The 24,443-nt window shown below is 38.3% G+C and overlaps 2 protein-coding genes across 2 annotated transcripts in view; both read left to right on the top strand.

The window, feature by feature from the left end:
• The window catches only part of LOC131807216 (uncharacterized), a 46,052-nt gene extending 36,689 nt beyond the window's left edge, over positions 1-9,363 (top strand). Inside the window, exons 3-4 of the mRNA XM_059132299.1 lie at positions 8,343-9,279; positions 9,342-9,363. Of these exons, the coding sequence (XP_058988282.1) occupies positions 8,343-9,279; positions 9,342-9,363 (959 nt within the window). The remainder of the gene's footprint in view (positions 1-8,342; positions 9,280-9,341) is intronic.
• LOC131800626 (protein tipE-like) overlaps positions 8,290-24,443 on the top strand; it is a 203,161-nt gene continuing 187,007 nt past the window's right edge. Inside the window, exon 1 of the mRNA XM_059118124.1 lies at positions 8,290-10,158. Within this exon, the coding sequence (XP_058974107.1) occupies positions 9,389-10,158 (770 nt within the window). The 5' untranslated portion in view covers positions 8,290-9,388. The remainder of the gene's footprint in view (positions 10,159-24,443) is intronic.

Here is a 24,443-nt window from a genome sequence, read left to right on the forward strand (position 1 = left end):
TGACAATTTTGGAGAACTTCTTTATAAAGAAAAAATGTTCCAACTGCAGATTACATGCCATTTCGTCCGGAGGATATATTTCTTGTTCTGTATTCCGCTTGCTCTTAAAAAGCTATCTTAAAAAAATATCCTAAGAAAGAAACAATTTTTTTTTCATAGAATACAGATAAGAGGGTTTCCATAGAAAAACAAATAAAAAAGCTATAAGTTCGGCCAGGCCGAACTTTGAATACCCAACACCATTTGCAACGAAAATTTAAATATTAAAAAAAATCGTATTTCATTCAATATTCATCCATTCAATATTCAAATGCGAAACTTGACAATAAAAAACCGGTGAATAATGTAGCTATAGCTATACCAAAACGTGAACCTGCACAGACAATTTCCTGTCATTGGCTGTAGTATCCATTACGAACTTCAAATACCAAAATTTGAAACAATTCCGGTGAATAGTGTCGCTAAAGTCATTAAAATACCGAATATCGGTAGATACCATTATATGGGGGCCATACTGTAGTATCCATTATGAACTTCAAATTCCAATTCCGGTGAATAATGTCGCTAAAATCATAAAAATACCGAATATCGGGAGGGGTCATACGAAGACGTGGACCGTCACTGACAAATTTCTGTCGCAGGCTGTAGTTTCCTTTGCGAACTGCAAATACCAGATTTGAAATAATTCCGGTGAATAATGTCTCTAAAATCATCAAATAATCGAATATCAGGAGGTACCGTTATATGGGGACTATACGAAGACGTGGACCTGCAAAGACAATTTTCTGTCATAGGCTGTAGTATCCTTTACGAAGTTCAAATACCAATTTTGAAACAATTCCGGTGAAAAATGTCGCTTGAATCGTCAAAATACCGAAAATAGAGAGGTACCATGTGGGGCTACACCAAAACGTGGAGCTACATGGCTCATTTTCAATACCAAAAGTCCTGCAGACATAATATACATTTGAGTAAAAATTTATTAACTTACTTCATTTCGTTCAAAAGCTAGAGACAGACAGATAGACAGATGGACGGACGGACATCGCTAGATCGACTCCAAATGTCCTAAAACCGTTATTTCGATGAGACACGTTTTGAAGGTATAAATATTGGTATGTATATAAAATATTGGTATACAATTTCACTGGAGCAATAATACCCATCAGCGAGCTCGACCTACTTTTGATATTAATATTACGATATACGTGCGCACCAGCCAGACATATCAGATGGGCCGACGGACATACCTAGATCGATCCAAATGATCAGAAACGAATTTGGTCCAAGGAGACCTAGGTTCTGCAACCATTATTTCGATGAAGTAGGTTTTGGACATATGAAATTATATATACCCTCTCTAGCCATTTGACTGAGGGCATAATGTTATAAGCTCCACAGGATTTTTATATTGAAATAAAAATTGTCCTCAGGTCCTGGGTTTTTTACAACAGAAAGAAATGTTACTCATTCAAAGAGGTTTTTTTTCTATAGAAAAACATTTTTTCTTAGCACCAGGAGAATTTTTCTGCTGGATTTTTTTTCTGGATAAATATGACCCTGACAGAATAATTTTTTTAAAGGAGAAATTTAAAGTCACATCTTAGAATTTTTTCGTAGACTCTTTTTATGGAGGAAGCATTTCCAAGGTTGTCCTCAAGTTATGAAGATTTTTTCTTGTAGAACAAATTTCCTTAAGATAATGTGGATTTTTATTCTAGATCACGCAACAAATTTGTCCTCAAATGATTTTTATTGTAAAGAATGAAATTTGTGCTCGAGTCTTTAGGGTTTCAGTAGATAAGACGCTGGTCTTCTATGGATATGGTTTTTAAAGGTTCTCTATTGGAAACCAGTTCACAAGGTTTTTTCAGATTCTGAGAAATTATTTCTATTGGATTATTTCTAAAGGAAATAGTGCTTAGATCGTGAGGATTTTTCCTGCAGAACAAATTGTGTTCCATGGTCGTGAGGGTTTGTTTCTATAAAGAATTTTCCTCAGGTCCATAGGATAGTTCTAGGGAAGGTATGTCCTTAGGTTCTCAGGAAACTTAAAATTTGTTTCTTAAAAAAATCGTTTTCATCGAAAGATTTGTTGGCATAAAAAATCCTCTGGACAGCAGAATTTTTTTCTATAGAAAAACAATTGTCCAAAGTACTAAAAAAAACCGATTGCTTTTACATATTTTTGTCATATCTTAACGAAGAAAAAAATTGGTGTTTAGAAAATTTTATCCTCAGATATGGCAGAAGTCGAAAATCTTCAAACTTCTTTAGAAATAAAATTTTCCACAAGTCCTTTGGAATTTTTAATATTTCCAAAAATATGTAGTATTATTAAAACCTTAAATATATGAACCTCAGTGTATTAAAGGTTTCTGCCGTAACTTCTAAACGATAAGGATTTGAGCATGTGGAATATATTTAAGCAAATCAACTTCATTGTGGGTCCAACACTTGGTATAGATCCCATTATAAAGACACCTTATTATGTTCGTTATTTTGGAGGCTTCCACCAAAGTGGTATTAACTTAGCATTATATATTTCCAAAGCTTTTCCTACATCGAGATTTAAGTACAGATCCTTGTTTTGACTTAAGCTGTCTATTAATTATCTTATATGGTAGAGCTTTGTGTGGTATAAGTTATGACAATACGTATACGTTTATACCCTTGTAAGCAGAGCTTAATTATAAATTTTAATAATAAACCCCTTTTCAAAGCTTCCAATGGGAATATTTTGCTAACTTTGGCCAAAAAATAAAGCGTTTTGTTTATTTTATAAAAATTCCTACCCTGCACTTTTGTAATTGGCAAATTAATTTTTTACGACTGTTCTATTTACAAACTAAATTCACTACACCCAAAATCTATAATTTATAACGAAAACTAATTTTATCGCCAAATAATGGCATAATTGGTAACAAATTACAGTAATTTGAAATTAAAATATTTATGAAATTTGTACTTTGCACTACATAAACTGGAAATTTGCATTATTGGCCGCCCATTTATACAATGCAAAAATAGTAAAACCAACCTCAACAAGAACAGAAACAACAACAAACAACCAACGAAAGCATAAGAGCAAAAAAAAAACTGAAATGAACAGCAAAACCAAACCGAGGAACGAGAGCTCATAAATAATAAATTCCACCCACTCACTGTGTTTTTAAAGGTTACAGTCAGTCAATATAAGGGCAAATAACTTGTAATAAACGGTCGTGTATGCGTGTGTGTGTGTGTTTAAGGCAAGTACTCGAGTTGTAGTGAATGAGAGAAATGAAAAAAAACAAAACAAATGAGACCAATGCCTACATTGAGCAAGGGCATGGTGGCCACAACAAGGAGTGCTTGAGTTTTCGAGAGAGGGCCCATCTACTCAAGGGAAATGTTATGCATATCCTAGTATTTTTAATTGGAACTTGACATTTGCAAAGAGAGAGAGAGAGGGATGGAGAGCGAGAGAAATGTATTATTTTCTCTTCACATGAGAGCGGCTGAGAAATATAGTTCGCTAAAAAGGGAATAAAATGGCCTGATTTTCTTTTTTTCCCAACATCGTACTAACCTACATCAACAAAATGTATAAAAATGGGTCTATGCTTGTGTTTTCAGACCAGGCACACACACACATATACTTGTGAGAATAAACACAGATACACATATGTTGTGTACATTCACACCTTCCTTCTTGTGTTGTTGTGGCATTTCATTTTCAATGAAATTTCCGTTGTCATCATGGTGTAGAAATGTATATTAGTTTCATTTGATTGGATGGAAAAGCAATCATCAAAATGAGAGTTGGGTTTCATCAGGGCTACAGGGTTTCGAAAATATGCTCATATTGTGTGTGTAGAATAAATTTTCGTGGTGCAAATTTTTATGAATGAAAATTACAGAACGGTTTATTTTTCGATTATTCTGGATGAAAAACTTTTTGGAATTTTGCGATTTTGAATACAGATTTTGAGTGAAGATTTTTAACCTAGGTCACTCTTCTTATTACCTCTCTTTGGTATTGTTATATATTACTAGTTAATGGAGAATAATGCTTTTGAGCACATATAGAGAATAGGCCTATTCAGAACCAACAACAGTTGGGCTAAGAGAAGATCGTTAGTGAAACACACGATTATTAAGGAACAGAATTTGTGCTCAGGGATCAAGGGGATCTTCTTAAAAAAATGTGAAATAAATGTTCCAGAGAGTTGCATAAACTGAAAAATGGTATAAAACCTGTTTTATAAAATATTTCAATGTTTGAATTTAGGGACGAAAAATACGAAACATTTTAAGGGATTGAAACCAATTTAATAGTGTATCGATTTACTATGTACCAAGTTGGGGCCAAATCGGGTACCCCATTGAATTCAGACCTGTCACGTTCCAGAATTCGCAGTTCAAATATATAAGAGTGAACCCTTAGATAATGGCGCAGAACATTAGTACAGGCTATGGTATGAAAGTCAAAGCTTTATTAAAAACCTTTTATGAAGGTATTTGCTCTCGAAGTATAGTTTACTTATCCAGAAGAGGTGTTACTGGTTATTAAACCGCATAGTATTGTCTATAAATGTCAAAGTCCCCACATCTTATCGATATACATAAGGTATCGGCTACAGAGAGATAGACAGACCCTAGGTCTCTTTGGACCAAATCCGTTTCACGACAATTGGAGTCGATTTATCGATGTCCCGCCGTCCGTCTGTCTGCCTGGTGCGCATGATAACTCTCGAAGGGAATATGCGATTTGATCCAAACTTGGTACATCGTAATATTATGATCAGACATAGTTCGAATTCGATGATGGGCAATATCGGTCCACTTCATCGGGTACCTCCCCCACAAAAGATCGAAGTTTAAAAAAATATATTTTACTGCACAGAAAGAGAAATGATTATCCGATTTTGCTTCAACTTTGCAAATCCAAATATTTGCATCAGTGCTAGGTCAGGTGCGAAAAGGGACAATATCGGTCCACTCCATCAAGTACCTCCCCCACAAAGGGTCAACGTTTTGAATAACCAAAACGATTATAAAATGCGAAATAAGCATCCGGTTTTGTTCATATTTCACACAACCTATTACCACACTAGATTTGATGTGAAGATAGGATATAATGGTCCACTCCTTTTGTTAGCTCCCCCACAAAGGGTAAAATTTTTGAATATCTATGAAGCTCATAAAACTCGAAATTAAGATTCGATTCCATTCAGATTTGGTACATTTCGATATTTTCATCAAAAAAAGATCTGTTTTAAAGATGGTAGAAATCGGACCATTTCTTTTGGTACCTTCTCCACATAGGGTTCAAGATCTTGAAAAACGAAATTTTCAAAGAAAGCGAAATAAGCTTCTGTTATAAAGATATAAAGATGATGAAAATGGAATACTTCGGTCGATTATATCTGGCACCTCACGCACATTTTAACATTTTCTAAAACTTATCACATGCTCCATATAAAGAGAAGGAAGTAACTAATATGGTCCAAACCTGGCACGTCGCAATATTTATATCATATTTATTTAGATCCGATACGAAATGACTCATTCCTTCGGAACATACTCTATCAAGGATCATATATTTGAATAATCATAACAGAAGTAAAAATATATTTACATAATTACATAACCTTTTTAACAAAGACCTTAATTAAAGAACTACCTTTGTATGGAGTCTATAGCAAATGCTAGACCTATATAGAGACGTTTTTCAAGAAGAAATTCTACTTAAAAAGAACTCTAAATATCAAATTCAAAATGCCGAGAATCATAAGGTACTTTGTACGGTGTCCAGGGACGCACGCAGGATGGGGCCTTGAGTAAGGGTGCTCTGCGAAATGCCTCGGTTTCTGACATGCTCTGTTTTTATATAGAAAGGCACATTTTTCCAGCTGTGTCCCACCGGATTTGTTTCGAAATGTGTACTGTCCTTATGGGAACTATACCAACTAGTGAACCTACATCGAGAACTTTTCAAATGAAAACCCAAAATGTAGAACTGCAGCTGATTCAGGTGGAAAATATGGCTGAAAACTTCAAACATTGAAAATTGGGAGGTATAGCTATGTAAGGGCAAATGGAGCTCATTTTCGGAACCCATCTTGGGAAACACAATACTAATTTTTGTGACGAATTTTGGATACCTTCTACAAATAATGTAGGAATCTCTCTTGACTACAGGCAGTTGATGGACATTGTTAAATCGGTTAAGAATATTTCGAGATATTGCAAACAGAATGACAAATTGAATATTCCATCCATTTTATGGTGGAGGATATAAAAACATATTGCAGCCAATAAAATATTTCCATGGAGCCTTCTATAGATGGGGAACATTCAAGAGAAGACCTTCGAAATTTGCTTTGCAAGAAAGATACAACTGTGATTCTTTGATAATGGAATGATTAATATTCAAAGAACTGTTGTTTCCAATTAATATTATCATTAACAAAAATCCATTGGGTCTAACATATTTTACCTCTCTTCTATTTTCAGATATAATTCACTCGAGAAAAATCTCCAGTGAAACATAATATATCTCCTATTAAAATAAAAGAAAAGCAAACAACCAAAACAAGTTTATTTCTCATTCGAATTTACCTGTGACATTTGCAAAGCAAAAAAAAAAACAAACGAGAAAAACCCCAACATCACAACAATAACAAAAGTGTCATTCCTTTTTCAATTCAATTCAACTCAAAAAGAAAAACAACAAGAAATCGAAAATGTAAACAAAAACCGAAATACCACCCAAAATTCTCTCTCACGCATTTTTTTTCGAAATCAGCTGTGAAGTGAAGAAAAAGTGTAAAAAAAAAGAGCAAAAGAAAGAAAAGGGGACAACAAAAACATAAACAAATCTTTCATTATCAGTAGGCCACCAATACATCTATCCGTCAACCAAACATAAACGAGAAATCCAGCAGAGGAAGAGTTGAAAATAAAGAGAAAAATCTGCGCTGTAAAATATATCACAAAAAAGTAACAACAAACAAAAATCACAACAAATACATCAGCTGTTCTGGTAAAACATTGCCATTAACTCTTGGACTCATCTAGTACTCAATGAAAGTTATTCTCATAGTGTCTCTCTCTCTCTCTTTACTACAATCTCAACTCATCATTCTGTGAAAAGTTAACAAGTTATAACTCAAAGAGTGTGTTTTATGTAACAGCAAAACTCTCTCCATTTCCATATATTTTGGAGCAGGCGCCAACAAGAGAGAAAGAGAGTGTGCCATCATCATCACTGTCAGCAGCTGAGGCAGGAACAACGACAACAACAACAGCAACAGCCACCAATGTTCTGTGACAGGATAACGATTACTTTCGAACACAGTGCGGGTGTGTTTGTCAGTTAGCGCCTGAGCAGGCCAGCGAGTGATACCGTTATGTGTTGTGAATACCACTGCTACCACGACTACTCTCCCCGAAATTACTCTGTGTTCTGTTCCCACTCTGTCACTATCTATCGGGCGTTGTGTTTGTGTCTCTCGCGACTCTCGCTCTACTCTGTTCGAAGATAGGCATTTATGTAGTAGGTACCACCCGTGAATTTGCCAACGTGTTCGTGTTTGTGTTCATGTGTCTCTGTGTGTGTGTGCGTGTGTGAGAGTGTTTACATGTAATGCCCAGTTGAAGGGATACCATCTGCGATGAGAGTGCATTTCCGCTTTTCTAACGTAACAGAGCAGTCATTCGTTTGAACGGCGGCAGTCAACGCAAGCGTCCATATTAGATTGTTCCGTCTTTCGTCGGTAGGTCGGTCGGTTGGTCCTTTGCTCGCTCGCTCGTTCCTTCGTTTGTTAGTCAATGAATTATTATCCCAGTACAATGTTGTGATTTGTTTTTTTTTTTTTCTCTGCTGTCGTTGTAATTCGCCCGTTCGCTATACCGAGAAGAAGAAGAAGCAAAAGAATAAACAAAAAATAAAGAAGAAAAGCAAAAAAAAAAAAAAAATATTCCAAACAAAAAAACAAGAGAAATCCCAAAGAAAATAAATTCCCTACCACTCACTCTTACTGTTGTTCAAGCTGCCCGAACGCTACCATTGAGGATATTTGCCCAACAATTTGAAAACAAACAACAACAACAAAAACAACCTCAAATATTTACCTTGACCAACAATCAACACTAATTACTCCTCCCCCATGTCTTGCATTGAGAGACCAGCAACATCGAAATCCTAAGATTCGCCTCTCCCACCCCCACCCTCCCCAAAACTGCAAAGAGAATTCGGCGGCGAGAGACGAGGACGAGAACGAGGTGATTCTCGGTAGTTTTCTTTTTTGTTTTCCAAATTCTCAACAACACTGGCAACATACAATCCTCAAAAGTTAGCAAACACGACGACGTCGTTTGCGTCGCTGACGCTACGGCTGCCCCTGCTGCTCAGCGTTCTGTTCCCCGTGCAGCCGGCAGCACCAACGTCGTCGTCGTCACCCCAGCCAGCGCATCGGCATCGGAACACTCGGAGAGTCCGAGTAGCAACACCAACACCAGCATCATTCAGACTTCGGCAGCCATACACAAACATAACAGTAACGACGACGACAACATCAACATCTCGCCCACTCCCACCCCCATTCCCAGCAACAAGACCACCAACGCCGCACAACCCACCACCTGCACAACAGCAGCAACAGCAACACCAGGTTCCGTATCCATCTCAACAGCAGCAGCAACAACTCAAGCATCCGTCCCCACCACCTGCCCCCCATCTGCAGGAGCGACAACAACAAAAGCATCCAAAAATAAGAGAACCACAAGATTTGCCACTGAAAAGCGAGACGCCAGCGACGATAATAACATTACACCACTGGAACCCATTGTCGTCACCTGCTCACCCTCACCCACAGCCGCAACAACTGCCAGCAACAGCAACACCGCCGTCGTCGCCGCCGCCGCCGTCATTGCCGCCTCCTCGGCCAGCACGAGTAAACGCTCGCCAACGTTTACAGCTGTTACATCTCCCGGCCAGCAACAGAGCTCTGTTAGCCATCAACAGAGCCATAACACCCCCACAACAGAGGCTGTGTGTATCCTCGGAGGCGGTGGCGGCGTAGGCCCACTTCCGAAATCGGTCACTGCATCGTATCTGCGCTGTGCAACGTGTGACGACTTGAGGAGGCAGCAATATCCTCCCCGTTATTCTCTGAGTGGTGCTGGTGGTGGCACGACCAGGGGTGGCAAGGCATCATCATCATCGTCGGCATTTGCTGCAACCAACAACACGTCTACGTGCCGAGAGTGCGCTGTTGCTGCAGCTGCAGTGTCGACATCATCATCGTCGGCTGCTGTCGCTGGCGCTGGTGCTGGTGCTGCTGCTTCCGGAGACTATCAACATCACCAAAATAATCGCCCTGTGTGCACGGACAATAATATGAGGAGTGGCAGTTCGGAATTACTACTCGAGCAGCAACAACAAGAGTTACGGTTACGTAAACTACGAGAACTGGCTCCGAAAAAGAAAAATGGTAACCGGCGCTTTCGTTCGTGGCGCGAACGTGCCCGCTTTTACGCTACCTCCACACTCGCCTTCTTCTCGGTGACCGCCGGTGCCTCGCTACTGTTCCTCGTGCCCCTCTACGTCGATCCGGCGATATCGACCCTCAGCCACGACTTCATCGAGAATCCCACGCTCTGCACCACATCGCGCCGCGAAGATCTCGTCGGCATCTTCAACTGCTCGTGGAGCTCGTGCCGCGAGGGCTGCACCTCCGATCTATACAAGTGTGTTCATATCTATGTGACGTTTATCGAGGACAATATCACGATACCCGAGAACATGACCGACTACACGAACTACACGGCCGACTGGACGCAGTCGGACGAGGCGACGCTGCTCGTCAACATCAAGGGCTGCGGCTATCCGCCCACGGTGACGTGCAAAACGTTCAATGCATTTTACGGCGTCGAGGGCGCCATCTATCCATGCTACTATTCGCGCAAAAACAAAACGGTCGTTCTCACGTCGTACAGTCACGACGACCAGGTCCACGTGATTGTCCACTTCTTCGCCGTGCCATTTGTGATAACACTGATCTCATCGATAGCTTTGTGCATCATGCACTGTGACTGCCGCTGCAAAAAGGATCGCAGCCATCGGCGCAATCGGCCGCAGTGCCGAAGGCCGCGAATTGATAATTTAAGGTAAGTTGGAGGTGTTTCGTTTACGTTGTTCTTGTTGTTATTATACCAATGGGAGCGGGAAAAATTAATAAGTGAATGTGAAATTAGAAATTCCAAGATTGGAGTTACGGACTTTTGGTAAATGTTGAAAAATATCGGAGTTTTTCAATTGAACATCAAATTTTGAAATAAGAAAATGAAGGGTTAAAAGGTATTTATTTCTAATATAAAATATATTGTAGAAATAAATGGTCAGCTGACAATTATTGAAAAATACAGTTTCAACCTCCTGAGGAAAATTTTCCATTTTTGGATTTATTTCATCAGATATGTTATAAATCGGAAATATATCGCGAGTGTTCATACTTCCTTGCGATAAAAATACGTTAGGTCCTGACTTCATTTAAGACCCCTCTCACGGTAAAGTGCTGAAATAAAATAACTTTAATGTAAACGTTCATAAAAAAGTACCATTTGGTTTTTGATATTCTAAATATTCCACCACAATATCCACTCAAACCAGCCGTATTTTGAATTTTTAGATTTTGAAGGTGGCATCTCTTCATGAATAAAAGTTACAAATGTGAGGCATCGTGTGGCTATAGCTCCACATATTCATAAGCCTTCTTATTTCTTACCGAATAAGCTGCAGTGTTTGCTGTGGCCCTTTGAATTTTAAAGCTTATAAACACGGTAAATAATTTAGAAGAGGGTAGGAGGATTTGTCTCAATATTGCAGTCGAGTGAAAATCATGAGTAGCCATGATGATAAGCGCACCAAAGCAAGTTTATAAATAACTCTAAATCCTTTCAACATAAATTAATGTTTAAAAAAATAATATTAAAAACTGGGATACCTTTAGAAAATTTTCTCGAGCTAAGAAATAAAGACAGTTCTCCTTGTACCTTTCATTTACAACGTTTAAAATATTGTTTATAGAAAAACTGGCTTGTGCCCCTACTTCGTCAGCAAAAGGCCCACCTTAATATTTAATGTTTGCCTTTTGCAGCAAAATGTCTTCCAGAACTTTTAATTTTGAAGTTTAGCGAGGAGGATATTAGTAAAACTATTGAACAATGGACTCACATCCAATTTTTCTGTCCAAAATTATTTCAACGTCTCCGTTAGAATGTCAGCTCTATCCCCTTACTCAATCCTAAATTTAATAAGACTTAGTAGTCATATCCAAAATCAACTACATCTCTCCATCCTAGACAACAACAGTTATCCAAAATTTATAACCTTTGGTACTTTCAAACAATTATAGTATACATTTGCAAAACCAGCTCCTTCTCCCAAGCACAGACACCAACAGTGACATCCATAGCACATTTTAGGATTTCAGCTCTTTTCCTTCACCCATTCAAAATTTAGTACTTTTCGTATAATTATAGTACACTTTTCCAAAACCATCTCCATATCTCAATGCCAGATACCAACAGACATATCAACATCAAATTTCGGCTTTTCAGGATTTCAGATCTATTTCTTCGACCAATACCAAGTTAAGTACTATTTAGCATTTTTCGAACTATTATAGTACACATTTCCAAATTCAGTACTACACAGTTCTTTATAGCACAACAGGGACCTCAGGGATTCCAGCCCCATTCCTTTACCCAATACCAAATTTAGTACTATTTAGTACTTTCGTAAAATTATAGTACACATTTCCAAAAACAACCTCCATATCTCAATTCCAGATACCAACAGAATGCTCGATACCAAAATTTGAGTATTCCAGCTTTATCCTTTCAACCAATTCCCAATTTAGTATCACTTAGTACTTTTCGGACAATCATATTACACATTTCCAAAACCAGCTCCATCTCTGAACCACAGACACCAACAGTGACATTTAAATCAAATTTCAGTTACCTCCTTTCACCCAATGCCAAATTTAGTACTATTTAGTACTTTTCGCAAAATTAAAGTACATATTTCCAAACCCCCCTACACAACTCAATCATAGACACCAATAGTTATAGCAATATACAATTTCACGACTTCAACTCTATCCCGCCAAATCTCAAACAAATTTTAATCTCTATTCCCAATATCAAATATAGGACCACTCAGTACTTTTCTCATAATTATATTACACATATCCGAAACCACCTCCAATACCAAATTTCAGATTTCAAGCACTATCTGTTCACCCAATACCAAATTGTAGCGAATATAGTAATATGTTGTTGTTGCAAAATGGTCAGGCTTAATCCCTTTATTGTTGTTTTTATCAGTTCTCTTACCCCTTACCCCTTGGTAAACATTACAATCGTTCTCCACTTATAAACAAACGTTTTTTGTTTGTATAAAAACAACAATAAAGGGATTAAGCCTGACCATTTTGCAACCACAAAATACTATGGCATCCCTTACAAACAAGCCAACACTGTTCTAAATATAGTAATATTTATAAATGTTTATGAACTTGTACTTATTACTATATTCGAAAACCATCTCTTTATCACAAACCATCGACAAAGACGTCAACACAAAATTTCCAAATTCCAGCTTCTCTGTTCACCCTAAACCAAACTTTTCCAAATTTAGTACGATTGTACAGTTTGTGCACTTCGTTCACATTTCCAAAACCAACGAACGAATAGAGCTAAAAACTGAAAAATGAGAATCCAGGTTGGAAAGTTATCAAACTTACTTTCCAACCTGGATTCTCATACCAAATTTCAGTTTTTCAGTTTTTAGCTCTATTCGTTCATATAATACCACATGGTACCATTTTAGAGGTTTAGTACCATTTTAAAACTTTCCGTAACCCTAAATTTCGAATTTTCAAAAATTCTTTGGTACATCTATGCTGTACTCCATCAGTGACTCTCATTCAACTCTCATTCATCTCTCTCTCATTCATTCTATCTCATTCCGTTTGTTCAATACAATCCTTAGTACAGATATTCAATGTTCTGCCACCGGAGATAGAACCCATTATGAACTACATATACAAATTTTTAAGCAAAATTCCGAATTTCGGGAGGTTCCATTATATGAGGGCTATACGAAAGCATGGACCTATATGTACTCATATAATGTTCTGCCACCGGAACTGGAATCCATTACGAACTACAAATACCATTTTTTAGATAAATCCGTGAAAAAATAGATTGTGAAAATCATCAAAATATCGAATATCGGGAAGTACCGTTATATGGGGGCTATTTTTTGATACCCTACACCACTTTGCATATTTTGTAGACCTTCACATAACATATAAAAGTTTTCATGGCGAATTTGTGAGAATTAAATCATACCAGCTATGATTATAATTATAATTTAAATTCCAAAGGACTAAATTTGCCGGGACATTTGTATCTTTCGGGCTTGTATTACCCATTTAGTGCATAATTAACTTGAAATCGGATAAAAATATAAATGGGAGCAATCACCAAATCTGAACTGCTCGCGATAAAATTATCAAAGATATTTCTGAGCTGTATTTGATATATTTCCCTGAATATTGTTATTACGGACTGCATATTACGGCTGTGGGGAACAAATATAACAAATCGGATGAACAATATATATGGGAGCTATAGCCATATCTAAACTGATTTTCACCAAATTTGACGTACTTGTTTCTATGCTCAATTTGGTGGCAATTGCCAAATTCCACCCCATTTAGGCTAATATTACACGTATGGTGCACAATAAAGGGCAAATCGGACGAAGTTGTATGTGGGAGCTATATCCAAATCTGAGCCGATCTCCATAAAATTTAGCAAAGGTATTTATGAGCTTTATTTGATACATTTCCCCAAACATCGCTGTTACAGAGTGCATATTACGGCTGCGGAGAACAAAAATAGCAAATCGAATGAACAATATGGGAGCTTAAGCTATATTTGAACCGATTTCGATCAAATCAAATTTGTCATACTTATTTTAGGGTCTAATTTGGTATGTTGTGCAAAATTCCATACAATATGGTCTGATATTACACGTTTGGTGCACAATAAAAAGCAAATCGGTCGAAGATGTATATGAGAGCTATATCTAAATTTTGACCGATTATATCCAATTTCAATGGAGGTCGACCTTGTGCCAAAGAAATTATTTGTGCGAAATTTCATCTGGATCGGGCAGTAAATTCGACCTGTACTTTGTTTACAAAAATACATGGACAGACGGACGGACGGACATGCATATATCGACTCAGAATGTGATTCTATGCAGATCATCAAAAGGAACTATGGGTCTATCTCGTTCCCTTTTGCCGGTTACAAACAAATGCACAAAGACCACCTTGTGGTTTAGGGTATAAAAATGTATCAACCAAAATCCAGTTTTGGGGGATTTATCCTTATATACGCGTGAGTCGGCTCTCAAGAAGAACGTAGGAAGATTTATCCCTATATTGTTCCCCAGTGATAGGCATGAGAAGCCAAGAATATAAGCGCAACAAAAAAAATATTAGTTACTCTAGTATTCCTTTCAGAAAAGCTCCTCGAGCTAAGGAATAGAATTAGGTAATGTTTTATGTTCCCATCCTTCCTGCTGCGCCAGAATAAGCTCTAAGGCTCTCTATATCGAGTTAACTTAATTAGTCCACACAATTTCCAAAAATTAGAATTCTCCATTAACACTTGACGAATAACTGTCTGAACATAAAAGAAAAGGTTTTTTAGACTCCTGAAAGTACAACAACATTTTAGGCGGACTAAGACTAAGCTGGTCAACTCCTTACCCCTGTTGTATCTCAATTCCAGATACCAACAGAACGCTCGATATCAAAATTTGAGTATTCCAGCTTTGTCCCAATTTAGTATCACTTAGTACTCTTCGTATTTAGTACTTGCACAAAGACATAATACCCTGCCCACCTTCTGGTGTAGGGTATAACAAAAATAATTTGTTTTGTTGTCGTTCCGGTAGAAATCCAAAATCCAATTGATATCTACGGCAAGGGTGTATGGCGTTATGGTATGTCACAAATAATCAATTACATTATAGCCCATAAGATTAGTTTGGGCAGCTGTTTTATATGATTATGGTTAGGGCAGGTCTAATTGATCCTTAAATTTTCCTCGATGCCAAAAATTGAGCCTCGGCTTCAAGGTTGTGCTATTGTATAATTATGTTTTCTATAACTATAATAAAAAAATCCGACAGTTGTTTATGTCACAAATCAAATATTCCGCACTATTCGATCTTAATCATGTTGCTTGTTATCCATTTGGGACAAATGGACAAAAAAAAACCCTTGTTCCATTGTTAAATGATCTCTGTTGAATTATCGGGTTGATGGCGGTTAATCAGTTGCAGCCGAATCGCAAATTGACGCTGATGACAGCTGGCAGTTCTAATGTGAAATTTTAATTTAAAACCGCATAACTTTTTAATGGTACAACCAAAGCTTCTGCTCACAAAAGGAGTGTATGTGTGTGTGTGTGTACTCTGGTGTGTAACTGACAGCCAGCCAGCCAGCCAGCCAGTGAGTAGGAAAGAGAGTAAAAGAGGGAAAAAAAGAATAAGTGATTGATATGGATTTATTTTATTTGCTCCAAATGTGTCACACAACTGCAATCAACACTTTTGCACAGCTCCGAACAGCACTGTCAGCCTGCAGCTATAGCCGACATTTATCATCTGACAATGTGTTAGTTGGTTGGTGGTTGGTTAGCAGAAATAGCGACCGACCAACCGACTGACTGACAGTCTGGTTGTTTGCTTGCCTTCCTGCCAACCTACCTGCCTCCTTGGTGGCTAAATCCATCTAATGTTGATGAAAATCAATCACAACATTCAATTTTCGCATTGATTGGATTTAAAATTAAATTGTCATTTTGTTGTTGTAGTTTGTCTGGCTTTTGTTAGTGTTGTAGTTGTTGTTTGTCGTTCATTGTTCCATTCCCCATAGAATCAACAATTCATTTAAACTATTTCTCTGTGGCAACATTTCCAGTTCGATGTGTATAAGTATGTGTGCGTGCGTATTACAAAGACTTGCCTAACTACTACAACTCGACATTTCTGTTCTGCTGCCATTCTACTTTCTTCGGTCTTTTGTGTTACGCATTCGAAAAAATTCTCTTTTTTAAATACAAATAGAAAAAAAAAGCTCCGAACTACTATCACTATCTTAATTGAATTTCAGTTTTGTGTGTGTGTATGTGTTTAAGTATAGTTGGTTAGTGGTGTGTGAGTGTGTATGTTTGTATGGTTTTTGAGAAAATTTCTCCAATGTGTTTACCAGAAGTAACCTCAAAATTAAATTGGTTTATCTAAATATTTAAGACCAGTCGGAACACTTTAAATTCCCTTAATATCAGATGCGTTGAATGCAACGTGTTGTCAGTGGCAAAGTGATTTTTGAATACATATCAAGTTCTTACAATTTGATATGATTTTAAGGTCAAGTTACCACTGGTGGCCTAGAGAATTCGGACGATGGCTTAATGGGGTATATAGGGTGAAAAAACTGCAAAAAAGTCAAACGCCATAATTTTAACATTTTTTTTAAATTTTATTGAATGAAAGCAAAAATGTCGGAAACTACATTAAATTTTAGAAAGAGTTTAGATTTGTTCGAATTGGTCACCTCTGGCACGAATTATGGCCTTCAAACGGCCAATGAAACCGTCACACGCTACTCGAAAGATGCTCTGCGGTATTTTGGCCCATTCCCGGAGAAGCGCTTGCTTGAGGTGATCGACACTTTGGTATTTTTAGTGCCAACCTTGCTTTCCAAAATACTCCAGACACAATAGTCCAACGGCTAGGTATCCGGAGATTTTGCTGGCCATTGTGCGCTGGAAATGTAGCGACAACCTCATTTTTTAACCATTCTTGGGTGGCGCGTACTGAGTGTGATGGTGCTGAGCCCTGTTGAAATGTCCAAGGTCTGCGTCCAAAATGTTTACGTGCCCAAGGCTTTAATACACCCTCCAGAATATTTTCGCGATAATATTCGGAATTTATTCTGATGTCATGGTCGATTAATACGAGCGGAGAGAGACCATCGGCTGTTATGGCAGCCCACTCCATCACCATGGCCGGTGCTTGAGTTCTGGTGGCCAACCGAAGGTGCACATTTTCAGCTGACCTCTTTGGCAAGTAAACACGATCATTTTGTTTGTTTATCAACTGCTGGACAACGAATGTTTTCTCATCGGAGAAAACCAAATTCGGCGGTTCACCACTTTCGGCCAAGCGAAGCAAACTCTTTAGCTCTTTTGAGTCCATTTTCTTTCTGTTGCGGTGTAAGTTCTTGCACTTTTTATAATTTCAATGACTTTACCCCGAGCTCATTTTCAATATTTGCCGAATGGAATATGTTCAGCTTACGAGTCATTTTTCGGCCACTGCAAAGCGGGTTTCGATCAAGTCGCTTCTTTACATTTCAAACCATTTCTGCTGATGTTGCTGTTTTCTTCCATCCACTTCTTTGACGTCAGGCTACGCTACCAGTATCACGGTAACGAGCGATGGTACTAGACACAAAAGATTTATTCACATTTAAATGCTGGAGTGCTCTTGCGATATCCACTTGTGTTTTTGCAGCCAAATATGAAGAAATCACACTATCACGCTTGAATTCCATCACGAATAATTTTTTTTCTGAAAAATTCTCACCAAAGTCTTTTTGTAGGCTTGTAAACAATATGATAAGCTGTCACTGGAATAATTTCAACAGCTGTCGGACGGACGAGGGGCTTACAAATGACGGCAGTCTGAAGTTGGTTGCATTTTTTTCATCTCACCCTGTATAGTACAACATATAGTCCACAAGTGGTACATGCTAATATTTATATCAGACTTAAGCCTGATCGAATATGGAGCATGTTGGCTCTCTGTTTCTCTATTAGTCGTTCGGAATACCGACTGAAGCTTTCTAAAATTATTTAGATTTGCTGCATATGCAGTTGTCATTACATGCTGCTTACTGGTAATGCATATGGTATATTGTTGTCGTTACGTATAGTGCTGATAGTGGCGTATGTGCCTAACGAGTTTTGAAGGGAGGGCATGTGAAAATTGTTATAATCGACCATCACCAAATAATGTGTCGGCTAAGCAATTTTTGCAATCGTAACTACTTACACACTAACCTACTAACCCATTATTTTTGAAAGTTCACATCAGTCGTCTGTCTGTCTGTTGTAATCATGCTATCTTTCGAACGAATTGATGTAGAATACTAAAGTTTTGCATACATGCATAGTTTACCAGTAGACACGTTAAGTTCGTAAATGGCCCATGTCGGCCCACGTCTTCGTATATCCCCTATATAATTGTTTCAAATTTGGTTTTTGAAGTTCGTAATGGGTACTACGAAACCATATATCACAGTTTTCATTTCAGTGGTAGTTTTCGCAAGTTTTTTGAAATTTTTCAAGTTTTTTCCAAATGGTGGTGGTTTTTAAAAAATTCGGGCCGGCCGAACTTAGCAGATTTTTACTTGTTTTTGTTTTTTTTTTTTTTTGGTTTTGCCGATGTTGAGTCTCGAACTCAAAACGTTTGGTTTTGTATTGTGCCGACGATACAAATTACCTGGTGAAGAGAAAAATTTTTGCCTCGTCTTATTTGCTGACTCTGCGTATTAAACAAGAAAATATTAGTTTTACTCCTCGCCTATTATTCAACCGTAATGAGTTATTTGTGTCGTGTGGCTCCCAAATTTTTACGTCCGTATTCTGCTCACCTATTCTACAACACGTGAGCCTTCTGCTCTCCTACTCGAAACCACGTGATTCTTCTGCTCACCTATTCTAGAAAATAATGTTAGAATGTGAAGAATGCAACCTTGTGAACATTCGAACTCCGAACTTTAATAACATTTTTTATGTTTTCATATCCAATATTTTCAATTCTATTTTCCTCTGATATTTATGAATAATTTATGAAATTGATAGTGTTTCTGTGAAGCTGTCAAGGATTTTTAATTGGAAAACATATTTTCCAACACTTAGTCGTCAACAATAAAATCATCAAAATGCATCATCATCAACATGCTTCATCATCAGCTGCATAAACACGGTAAATATCAGCAGCATCAACATCAGTTTGCTACGCAAATATTGAATTTTAATAAATTTATTGTTTTCATGCAGAGTTTCACAAAAACATAAAACAAATGAACAACAAATGTGTTGGAAAAGAGGGCAGATAATTTAATTAAAATTTCTCATTTAGTCACCTGTCGTAGCCTAATGCATCTTAAATCTCCACTCGAATTTTTGAATTCTTATTCCACCATCTTTGCAATTATTTCATGTTCATCTAAAGCAAAATCTAATTTCTTGGGTGCTGCACTCCACTTGAAGACAACGACATCCATGCTGGTGCTGGTGATGGTGACGACGATGATGACAAAAGAAACACTCATTTGCAAGTGTTTAATCTTCAGCATCTTTTGCTCTGGAACATAACTTTAAACGACGACAGCATTTAATGTTATCTACTCATCAGCATCTACAGGAGCAGCAACATTTTCCTTGGTTGTCGGGCTCGACACCATCCTCATCACCAACACCATCCTGTTCTTCTTCTTCGTTCTCATTGCAAGTCTCATAATCGTTGTTGTCACCATCACCAGCCGGGCGAGTTCTTAATTTTCTTCGGCAAACTCTTTGTTATCTCAACCGTCTTTGTCATTGTCCTCAACACATCCCAGCCGACTCAATAGCCATAGGAGAGAAAAGAGGGTATTGGAATAACAATGCAATGACAATGGAGATTGACTACACTCTCTCTGGCTCTCCCTCTCCCTCTCCTATCCCTCTTTTTGTTGGTTACTCTGACTAGTTGCCTTTCCAGCTGCTAATGAAATTTTGCATTAACGCCGATGCCATTTTGCAACAACGTTATCGTGTCCTTGCCATTGTTTGTCGTTTGAGTCCTTAACCCCCCCATTCTTCTTATTTTGCCAAGTTTGAGAGTATCGAAGAAAGCCAAGGCATAAAATGCAACACAATAGCAAAGCTCGATGTGGAGAGTTTGGCAAAAGGTTTATAATGTTTCTTTAGGTTAAATGTGTTTATATTTTTCTTGGCTTCTTGGCAATTATCCCAAAAAAATGGGATGTAAAATTGTTGTAAAGGGTGAAAAAAGGGGAGGAGGGGTGTAGATCATAAGAAAATTAAGCAAAGTGTTAAGGACATTGCAGAGGAATAAAATGAAGCTAAATATTTTTGATCTTCTGCTATCCCATTCAAGAAGGCAGCCTTCTTATCAACTATTCTAGAATAAGAGAGCTAACCTATTCTGGAATAAGAGAGCCTTCTGGTTACCTATTCTGGTATAAGTGAGCCTTCTGCTCACCTATTCTAGAATAAGAGAGCCTTCTGCTTACCTATTCTGGAATAAGAAAGCCTTTTTAGAACAAGTGAGCCTTCTGCTCGCCTATTCTAGAACAGGGGAGTTTTTTGCTCACCTATTCTAGAACAGGAGAGCCTTCTGCTCACCTATTCTAGAACAGGAGAGCCTTCTGCTCACCTATTCTAGAACAGGAGAGCCTTCTGCTCACCTATTCTAGAACAGGAGAGCCTTCTGCTCACCTATTCTAGAACAGGAGAGCCTTCTGCTCACCTATTCTAGAACAGGAGAGCCTTCTGCTCACCTATTCTAGAACAGGAGAGCCTTCTGCTCACCTATTCTAGAACAGGAGAGCCTTCTGCTCACCTATTCAAGAACAGGAGAGCCTTCTGCTCACCTATTCTAGAACAGGAGAGCCTTCTGCTCACCTATTCTAGAACAGGAGAGCCTTCTGCTCACCTATTCTAGAACAGGAGAGCCTTCTGCCCACCTATTCTAGAATAGGAGAGCCTTCTGCCCACCTATTCTAGAATAGGAGAGCCTTCTGCCCATCTATTCTAGAATAGGAGAGCCTTCTGCCCACCTATTCTAGAACACATGAGCCTTCTGTCCACCTATTCTAGAACACATGAGCCTTCTGTTCATCTATTCTAGAAAATGTGAGTCTACCTATAAGTGAGCCTGCTGCTCACCTATAAGTGAGGCTGCTGCTCACCTATAAGTGAGGCTGCTGCTCACCTCTAAGTGAGACTGCTGCTCACCTCTAAGTGAGCCTGCTGCTCACCTATAAGTGAGGCTGCTGCTCACCTATAAGTGAGGCTGCTGCTCACCTATAAGTGAGGCTGCTGCTCACCTATAAGTGAGCCGTCTACTCACCTATAAGTGAGCCGTCTGCTCACCTATAAGTGAGCCTTCTGCTCACCTATAAGTGAGCCTGCTGCTTACCTGTAAGTGAGCCTTCTTTTCTCTTATAAGTGAGTCTTCTGCTCTGATCGGTTTTTGCACCTATTAAAAAAGTAATGATATATTTCTCCTAGTGTACTTCATTGCCAATACTCTCCTGCCAACATGTGTTACCTACCTTGGCGTATGAGTGCCATAATTATGACGATGACTGATATAAACCATACGCCACAATTACAGTCCGATAAATGTTACGAATGATGATGATGGTGAGGACGGAATGCTATGTTGCGGGCCAACACACTTTGGGTCGGGCCATAAACTCCATCAAAACTCATGCCATGAAACTGTCATAATTTGGTTTTATTACTTTTGACAGGTTGCATATCAAGTGGCCGTGGTTGGAGTAGTGGCAGTAGTCCTGACAGCAGCGCCAGTAGTCGACCACAACAATTTGTATGGTGGGCTAGCAGGTGTTAGTTGAACACACACGCACGCACGCACACACACACACACAATCGCACTTGCCACTGAGATTTCTTGCTGTGGCATGAAATGAAATAACCGATTTTTAAATTATTCAAAACTGTGGTTTTACAAATTAACACACTCACACCGAGAGAGTGTGAGAGAGAGGTTGTTCAGTGGTGGAACATTTCGTTTTGGGCCAATGTGAGTGGTAATTGTGTGTGAGTAGGGAGAGGGGACGAGGAGGCTGTTTGTGTGAATTTTACAAAATTAAATTATGGAAATTGATAACAAGCCAGTATTACAGCCATGGAGTTGCCGTTTAGGGGGGGGGGGGGGAGCTGTGTGTGTCTGATTTGTCATAAATATTTAGAAAATTTTCAAAAGGAGATCATAAATAAATGAGAGAGTGTATGTGAGTGAGTGTGTGAGTAATACACTTGAGGTTTCACTCTTAGTTTCACATTACCTTGACTTACACCTTTAGTCTGCTGTTGTTGCTGCTGCTGCTGTGGGGCCGCATGTTGAATGTTTGCTCCGAAGTTGGTTTGGCTTAGTTAAGGTCTATTGACATGTAACTAAATGTATTTACAGGGGTTGTGTGTGCTTTTATTTATGTAGTGGCAACACATTCATTTTTAATGAATAACTTTCTCCAACCACCATACCCCCCGCTCCCCCCATTCCTTCCGCTTCTATGAAATTATAACTGTTTATACCCAAACAAATAAAAGTTATGAAAAATTATAGACATGTGTTTTATTACATTTACACCTTCTACATGCTCACACACATACACACACACATGCACACATTTGTATGTGTTGGCATGGTGTTATAAACATTAATACCTCAACATTCAACCATATCAATTCCATGAAAGTGGGAGTGAAAGTGGGAGGCAGGAAGGACATGTAGTATGTTGCAACCACACATTGAAATGTTCGAACCCCAGATGTTGGCGAGTGGAATTGTGGCTGTGCCGCCAACACTTACAAACTTAATGAAATATTTTGCTATGTGACGCCCTGCATCAGTTTTATGTTGTGATTGTGTCCTTGATGGAATAAAGGACTCTATTGTGGGAGTCATATTATTCTTGAATTGATTAAATCAGTGCATAGAGAACTTCGATAAATTCACGGAAATAAAAGTAGATTTCTGGGTTTTGGAGATAAATACTGAATTACAAACGTAAATATAGAACATTTTTGGTTTATTGAGAATAGGTGGTAAAATAGGAAAAGGAGGCAAAACTCTATACTTATTCGAAATTTGTGACCAAATAGCCTAACTTTTTTTTGAAACAGGTATTGGAAAACATTTCGGTGGATTTCAAAGGATAAAATATTAATTATTCAATATAACAAGTTAAAAAGTATCAGTCGGTATTGCCGCCAGATATATACCCTCAGCCTATGTTCGATTATCTAAATATATTTTGACTAGTGTTAAGATTATTCAAACGTTTGATTCTCTATGGAGCAGATCCCGAAGGAATGGGCCAATATTGCCCATTTCCTATCGGACCCGAAAATATGATATAAATATTTCGACAGATGTGCCAAGTCTAAATGGAATCGGATGTTAATTTGGTGTTTTATGAGCTTCATGGGTACTCAAAATTTCAATATTTTGTGGGGAGGTACCAGAAGGAGTGGACCGATGTATCCCCCCTTCACACCAGACCATGGGTTAATACAAATATTGGGATGTGTGAAATTTGAAGACAATCGTACCCTTACATCGCATTTTATGAGAGTTGTAATTATTCAAAATTTTGACCATTTGTGGGGGAGGTACTTGATGGGGGAGGTACCGATATTGTCCATTTTCACACCTGAACTAGCACTGACGCAAATATTAGGATTTGCAAAGTTGGAGCAAATTCGGATTATCCTTTCTCTTTCTGTGCAAAAAATATATTTTTTGAAGATTTAGACCTTTTGTGGGGGAGGTACCAGAAGGAGTGGACCGATATTGCCCATCTCCGAACTTGATCTAAGTTTGACAAAAATATTACGATGTAGCCAATTTGGACCAAATCGGATACTCCCTTCGAGAGTTATCGTGCGCACCAGCCAGCCAGACAGACAGACAGACGGACGGACGGACGGACATCGCTAGATCGACTCCAAATGTTTTGAAGCGGATTTGGTCCAAAGAGACCTAGGGTCTAAAACCGTTATTTCGACTAGGCACGTTTTGGCCGTATCAAATGATATATACCCTCTGTAGCCATATGGCTGATGGTATAAAAAGCGCAAAATATCTGAAATTCATCCTTTCGTGGTAGGGTCGATGTCAAAAAATTCTCCATTCTAATTCAGAAAACTTATAAAGTATCGGTCGGTGACCTAACCCAGATGACCTAAATGCAGGTGATCTTTAATTTATTAATTACAGTTTGTAACGTCGTTTTCTAGTCGGGTGAACCCACTAAACCTTATGAAATGAAAAGAGTATAGTTCTCTCTTTTCTGGGAGTAAAACTCGGGTATTTTATTGATTTGAATACTAAATTAAAAGAGGCACTCGGAAATTCAATATTTAGCTTTCAGCTTCAATTGCTGATCGGGAATGTTTACGACGTAAATTGTAAGCGATCGGTGTTAATACGATTTCAGTATAATCGGTAACTGATGGGTGGTCGTCGGATG

The sequence above is a fragment of the Musca domestica genome, unplaced genomic scaffold, assembly GCF_030504385.1.
Source record: "Musca domestica strain aabys unplaced genomic scaffold, Musca_domestica.polishedcontigs.V.1.1 12, whole genome shotgun sequence".
NCBI classification, from domain to species: domain Eukaryota; kingdom Metazoa; phylum Arthropoda; class Insecta; order Diptera; family Muscidae; genus Musca; species Musca domestica.